We start from the raw sequence: 7,126 nt of genomic DNA, 5'->3' as shown, positions 1-7,126 counted from the left end.
TTCAATTCTTTTGGACATATATGCAGGAGTGTAAGTGCTGGTCGTATGGTAACTCTGTTTAACTCACCTAGGAATCACCAAACTGTTTCCTGCAGCAGCTGCACAATTCTACATTCCCACCCGCAGAGTGTGAGGGTCCCAATTTCCCTATGTCCTCGACAAAGCTTGTGATTGTCTGGGTTTTGTGACAAAGTGGGTGTGTTGGTTCTTGGGGTTTTTCTGTTTTTGTTTTGTTTTTTTGTTTTTTTGAGACAGTTTCACTCTTGTTGCTCAGGCTAGAATGCAATGGTGCAATCTCAGCTCAGCGAAACCTCTGCCTCCGGGGTTCAAGTGATTCTCCTGCCTCAGCCTCCTGAGTAGCTGGGATTACAGGCATGCGCCACCATGCCCGGCTTCTTTTATACTCCATGTTGGTCAGGCTGGTCTCGAACTCCCAACCTCAGGTGATCCACCCACCTCGGCCTCCCAAAGTGCTCAGATTACAGGGGTGAGCCACCGCGCTCAGCCAGTTCTTGTTTTTTAAAAGATCCACGACCCTGCGTGGAGAACAGGGCCCCAAGTGAGGGTCTAGGTTGCCCATTCGTGGCTGGGGCCAGAAACAGTTTGATTATCACAGCCCTCCGTCAGGGGCTGCCTGCCCTGCCTCCCCTGCTGTGCTTGGATTCAGAGAGTTCCACCCAGTTCAGACACTGCTGTAGTCTGTGATAAGAACCCTACAGGCGAGCCTTCCTCTCCTAACCACACTCCTGGCCAACCTCTCCTTTGAAATGGGAGCACTCAGAAGGGACAGCTGGCAGCCTCCTCCCCCGGGCTCTGCCCGCTTCTCCTCACACCGGCTGGCGGTTTATTTGCCAGTCACTTGTATTTGTTCCCGAACATGTTTCTGACAGTTCACTTGTCATTGTAATTACTGTTGTAATCTAACTAAATGTTATATTACTGACGAATCAGAAGTGCACTAACAAGGAGAGATGTTTCTTATGAAAATTCAGTCGAATGCTTTGAAGGATACTTTGCAAATGCCAAAAATATTGGCAAGTTAGGTGTGGGTGAGACGAGCGTAAATAATTGGGTGGAGGAGAACTGTCAGCATCTCAGACGGGTTCCGCTTGCTGACCACTTCGCAGGGTCCTTTAAACTCACCCTCCACTTCAAAGAATCCACCGTTGATGTTGGAGATGTTTCATCCCTGTGGATTTCCCAAGGAACGAAGGTGGGGCTGCAAGAGACGGACCCGTAATAGGAGGAAAGGCCTTGGCAGGCACAGTGGCTCACGCCTGTAATCCCAGCACTTTGGGGGGCCAAGATGGGTGGATCACATAAGGTCAGGGGTTCAAGAGCAGCCTGGCCAACATGGTGAAACCCCATGTCTACCAAAAGTACGCGAATTAGCCAGGTCTGGTGGCGTGCACCTGTAATCCCAGCTACTTGGGATGCTGAGGCAGGAGAATCTCTTGAACTTGGGAGGTGGAGGTGGCAGTGAGCCAAGTTTGCACCACTGCACTCCAGCCTGCCTGGGGGACAGAGAAAGACTCCATCTCAAAAAAAAAAAAAAGAAGAAGAAGAAGAAGGAGAGGCCTTGAGAAAGACCAGTGATTGATTGGCCAGGCACAGTGGCTCACGCCTGTAATCCCAGCACTTTGGGAGGCTGAGGTGGGCGAATAACTTAAGGCCAAGAGTTCAAGACCAGCCTGGGCAAAAGGATGAGACCCCATCTGTACTAAAAATACAAAAATTAGCTGGGCGTGGTGGCACATGCCTGTAATCCCAGCTACTCGGAGGCTGAGGGGTTGCTTGAATCCAGGAGCTGAAGGTTGCAATGAGCTGAGATCGTGCCATTGCACTCCAGCCTGAGCAACAGAGCAAGACCCTGTCTCAAAAAAAAAAAAAAAAAAAATCAGCATGCTTACCCCTTAGAGGTTAAAATTACATGTGTGTTGTGGGGCTGCCCACAATTGTGCCCCCCAAAAGACATGTTGAAGTCCTAACCCCCAGCACCTCTCAATGTGACCTTATTGGAAATAGGGTCTTTGCGGACATAATCAAGTGAAGACGGGTCATTAGGGTGGTCCTAATCCATCATGACCATGTCCTTATAAGAAGAGGAGAGACACAGAGACAGACAGGGAGAACATCGTGTGACAACCTAAGCAGAGACTGGAGTGACAGGCCAGGCCAGTGGGGAGAACGTGAGGACAATGGAACCCGGACTGCCAAGCTCCAGCCCCCAAATCCCTCCCTTCTGGTTCCCCCTCCGGGGGCCCCAAGGTTACTCCCCACACACTAACTCCTTTGAAAACCTTCTTCTTCAACTCTCCTCCATCACGCGTGGCCCGCAGAAGCCTGCACAGGAGGTCCTGGGTGGCATGTGAGAGCATACACCGCAGAGCTGGGTGCAAACCTGCAGAGCCAGAACCTGGCTCCTGGCTTCAAATCCAGCCCTCACCAGTGTTCAAGTTCTCCTTCCAGCGGGAAGTCTGCCCAGCCTCAGAGCTGCAGCCAGGAGAGTGGCTCAGAATCCAGCATGAAACATTTGGGAGACATCAAGGTCCAGCGATTTCACCAGCACGAGAGCCCCAGCCTTCTTTGCTGTGTCAGTTTGGGCTTCTCTGAGCCTCAGTTTTACTCATCCATGAAGTGGGTGTATTAAGGTAAAATTCAGCATCTATAATAAAGAGACCCATGATAAACCAATGCCGTAGGAAGATAATGCCTCTCTCTCTATCTCGTAACAGGCCACAGTGCTCATCCTGGGCTACTGTGCCACATGGACATCCAGGGACCTGGCTCCCTTCACTTTCTTCCTCTCCATTCCTTAGGACATTGTCCTCCTCGCCATAGACAGAGGCATTACAGGCCTGTCCTTGTTCTGACTGCTGAGAAAGGGAAACAGGGTAGACAAGGAGCCGCACAGTCTGGCAGGCTACGCCCTTGATGTAAAGAGTTCACATGAGTTTTGCTCAAACGAACTTGGTCATGTGGCCCTTCCCAACTGCAAGTGGGGGTGGCGATGAATTCTGGTCATGTGCCTGGTAGAAAGGGGGACCGATTTTGAGGGACAGCCTGGGGCTGGGCAGTTATAATGACACCTCCTTGCGGTGTGCAATAGGCACAGCTCGGGCTCCTGGCACCTAGTAAGCGCTCATGCAGGTGCTCAATGGGACCTTAGAAACTCTCTGGCCCAACGTCCTTATTTCTTTACAGCAAAAGAAACAGGCCCAGAGAGGAGTGACATTGGCCTGGGTCTCCCATGGGTAAGGGGCAAAGTTGGTTCAGAATCCTATCTGGACTGTAGACCCCATCCTCACACCTTTTATTTCAAAGTACCTGGTCTAACCCCACTAGGGTCTGGGCAGAGAGCAGGGTCCAGGCGATCTCTCCCATGATCTCCCGGGATTGGGGATATCATTCTAGAGGAACTCTGTGCCCCACAGCAGGGTTGGGGACCCTGGCTGGGGACCCCACAGCTTTATGACTAGGTAGGTGTGGCCCTGGTTTCCAGGACGGCGGCCAGACTGCTCTGTGACAAAGGACCACGCCCACTCCTGGGAGGGGGATTGGGCTGCAGCCCTGGGACACTGCAGTGGGAGCTGAGGAGGATGGCGTGCCTGGGCTTCCTCCCCGCCATGGGCTTCCTCCTCCTCCTCAGCACCGTGGCCTGGGGAGAGTACGGCATGGTCCACATGGTGTCGGAGAACTGGAGCAAGGACTACTGTATCCTGTTCAGCTCCGATTACATCACCCTCCCCCGGGACCTGGACCACGCCCCGCTCCTGCCCCTGTATGACGGCACCAAGGTACCCTGGTGCCCGGGTGAGGATTCCCTCCACCAGGCCCAGCCTGGCTCCCCCAGCCAGCGGCCTCTCCGCCAGACCACCGCCATGGTCATGAGGGGCAACTGCAGCTTCCACACCAAAGGCTGGCTGGCTCAGGGCCAAGGTGCCCATGGGCTGCTCATTGTGAGCCGGGTCAGTGACCAAAAGTGCTCAGACACCACCCTGGTGCCCCAGGATCCCCGCCAGCCCCTGCCAGACCTCACCATCCCCGTGGCTATACTCCACTACGCCGACCTGCTGGACATCCTCAGCCACACTCGTCGGGGGGCTGTGGTCCACGTGGCCATGTACGCCCCCCCCGAGCCCATCATCGACTACAACATGCTGGTCATCTTCGTCCTGGCTGTGGGCACGGTGGCCGCAGGCGGCTACTGGGCCTGCCTGATGGAAGCCAACAGGCTACAGCGGCACCGTGCCCGAGGAGGAGGGGGGCCTGGTGGTCACCGCCCGCCGCCGGAAGCAGCAGCAGCTGGGGGAGCCCAGGAAGAAGACAATGAGGACATCCCAGTGGACTTCACGCTGGCCATGATGGGCATGGTGGTCACTGTGTCCTGCTCGCTCGTGCTGCTGCTCTACTTCTTCTATGACTACTTTGTCTACGTCATGATCCGGGTCTTCAGCCTGGGTGCTGGCACTGGCCTCTACAGCTGCCTGTCACCCCTGGTGCGCCACCTGCCCCTGCAGCAATACCAGAGGCCTCCGCACATCCTCCAGGCTTCTCTGCTGCTGCGCTTGCTGCTGCTGGCGAGCCTGTGCACAACGGTGATCGTCTTCTGGGTGGCCTACCGCAACGAGGACCCCTGGGCGTGGCTTCTGCAGGACGCGCTGGGCATTTCCTACTGCCTGTTCATCCCGCACCGCGTGCGGCTGCCCACTCTCAAGTACTGCTCCTCCTTCCTACTGGCCCTGCTGGCCTTTGATGTCTTCTTTGTCTTCATCACCCGCTTCTTCACCAAGACCAGTGAGAGCATCATGGTGCAGGTCGCCTCGGGCCCTGCAGAGTCTTCGAGCCACGAGAAGCTGCCCATGGTGCTCAGAGTGCCCCGGCTGAGAGTCTCCGCCTTGACCCTGCGCAGCCAGCCCTTCTCCATCCTTGGCTTTGGTGACATCGTGGTACCCGGCTTCCTGGTGGCTTACTGTCGCCGCTTCGATGTGCAAGTCCGCTCCCGGCAGGTCTACTTTGCAGCCTGCACCGTGGCCTATGCCGTGGGCCTGCTGCTCACATTCGTGGCCATGGTCCTCATGCAGATGGGCCAGCCTGCCTTGCTCTACCTAGTGTCCAGCAGCCTGCTCACCAGCCTGGCTGTGGCTGCCTGCCGCCGAGAGCTCAGCCTCTTCTGGACCGGCCAGGGCAAAGTCAAGACGCCTGGGCTCTGCCGTGCCCCTTCAGCTGGCTCTAGGCAGAAGCAGGAGGGTGCAGCAGATGCCCACACAGCCAGCATACTTGAGATGGACACCAGCCAAGGGGCGGGGGATTTAGACAGCAACCCTGGAGAAGACACTGCCGAGACTGTCACCATATATGAGAATGAAGCCACCACTCCTGAGGACCAAAGTGATAGCTCTGAGGGCTGGAGTGATGCCAACTTGGATCCTAACGAGCTGCCGTCCATCCCTCCTGGGGCCTCGGAGGAGCTGATGCCACTGATGCCAATGGCCATGCTGATTCCACTCGTGCCCCTGATGGCCCCACACTCAGAGCTGGGCCGTGTCCATGCCCAGGCCCAGGCCCACGACGCCAGCCTGCCCTGGGCGGGGCTCCACAAGAGGAAGGGTTTGAAAGTAAGAAAGAGCATGTCAACCCAGGCACCCCTGTGAACTGAAGCCCCTGGGACACATGTCTCTCGAAAGCCTGGTGGGACACTGCAGGGCAAAGCCATGCCTGGCAACAAGAAAGCAGGGCATTAAAGAGATTCCATATCTACCCGAGGAGCCTCTCGTTTGTCGGGGTGCAAAAGAGCAGCAACCACAGCATAAGCGTGTGCAGAGCTCGGAGTGCCCTTAGGAGCGGGCACCACCCCCAAACCACGAAGAGGGGGAAACTAAGGCTCCAAGAGGGCCTATGACTTGCAGAAGTTCACGCAGTGAGGTTGGGATCTTCATCCAGGGCTCCCTGGGCGGCTATTCCCCTCTCCCTGGCCTGCCCCACCCCTTCCCAATCCAGAGCTGGAGCTTCTCAGCTTGGCACACAGCCCCCTACCCCATCCCTGCCACCCGCCCTAGACTCACTGCCCATCTTCTCTCCACGCGCAGGTTGCACGGAACCTTGATCTCCCCTGACTGTTGCTTGTCCTCTCCTCTCTCTGCATATGCCGTTCCCTCTAGCGAGGATGCCTTCCCACTCCAGACTCCAACCTGGCTCCCTAACTCACTAGAAAATTCCTAAGCATCCTTCACTCCTCAGCTCACATGCATTCTGCAAAACATCTCTGCTCAAGAATCCCAGGCGGCAGCACCAAGCCCAGCACATTCCCGTATGCACCACTCATTCTGTCTTCAGACATTGAGTATGCCCCTACTGTGTGCACCGTCCTGTGGTGGGCACAGGGAAGGCCTGTCTAGCTGGGGAAGGGCAAGGGTGGAACAACCTTAGAACTGTCTCAAAGAGAAGGTGGGATTGGAGAGGTTGAGGCCAGGGTGGAAGAATTCGGGAGGCCCTGGCCTCCCTCGCTGACTCTAGGTAATGTTCAAGCTTCTTTGGGCCTCCGTAGTCTCACCTGCAAAATGAGATTCATAATACCATGTCCATCTGGAGGCAGGGGCATGGACAAGATGACCGCCTAAGGACCCTACAGGCTTTTAGGCCATGTAGTGTGCTTATATGTTGCTTAATAGGAGCAGACAAACTCTGGGGTGAGAAAGCTTCCTGGAGGAGGCATTTTTGGAGGGGAGGAAAGTGTATCCCAAGAGGCAGTGTGGTTCAGTGGTTAGGGCTCTACAGCCAGGCTGCCTACCACAAATCCCAGCTCTATCACTGACTATGTCACTGAGCAAATGACTTATCTGTTTGCTGCCTGTTTTCTTGTCTGTAAAATGGGATAATAGGACCTACCATCTGGTTATTGGGAAGTTGGAATGAGTTGGCCTATGTCAGGAAATTGGGACAAAGAACCCCCTACACGTGAGCTATGTTTATATTGCTGTCCTAGGAGAGGTCTCGCAGAGTCAAATCCAGCTCCTGCAAGGCGCTGGGGTTTCAGCCCAAGGGCCGTCTTCCACCCCACCAAACCCCCTACCGCCATAAGCACACACCAGACCCACCACATCCCCGTGCTCTCCTCTGTACTTGG

The 7,126-nt window shown here is 55.6% G+C and overlaps 1 protein-coding gene across 1 annotated transcript; it reads left to right on the top strand.

Annotated features, from left to right (window-relative positions):
- Positions 1–3,579: 3,579 nt before the first annotated feature.
- SPPL2C (signal peptide peptidase like 2C) lies at positions 3,580–5,760 on the top strand. The gene has a single exon (XM_012443889.2). It carries the CDS (start codon positions 3,600–3,602, stop codon positions 5,652–5,654), a length of 2,055 nt encoding a protein of 684 aa, XP_012299312.2. The 5' UTR covers positions 3,580–3,599; the 3' UTR covers positions 5,655–5,760.
- Positions 5,761–7,126: the final 1,366 nt, after the last annotated feature.

Source organism: Aotus nancymaae, unplaced genomic scaffold, assembly GCF_030222135.1.
Source record: "Aotus nancymaae isolate 86718 unplaced genomic scaffold, 86718_ANA_hifiasm-v0.15.2.pri h1tg000089l, whole genome shotgun sequence".
Lineage (NCBI taxonomy): Eukaryota > Metazoa > Chordata > Mammalia > Primates > Aotidae > Aotus > Aotus nancymaae.
The sequence above is the reverse complement of the archived record's forward strand: the minus strand, read 5'-3'. Positions and strand labels throughout refer to the sequence as shown.

Bases quoted from the DNA above. Each gene is read 5' to 3' on its own strand.
- SPPL2C (XM_012443889.2), top strand. From the start codon at position 3,600: ATGGCGTGCCTGGGCTTCCTCCCCGCCATGGGCTTCCTCCTCCTCCTC.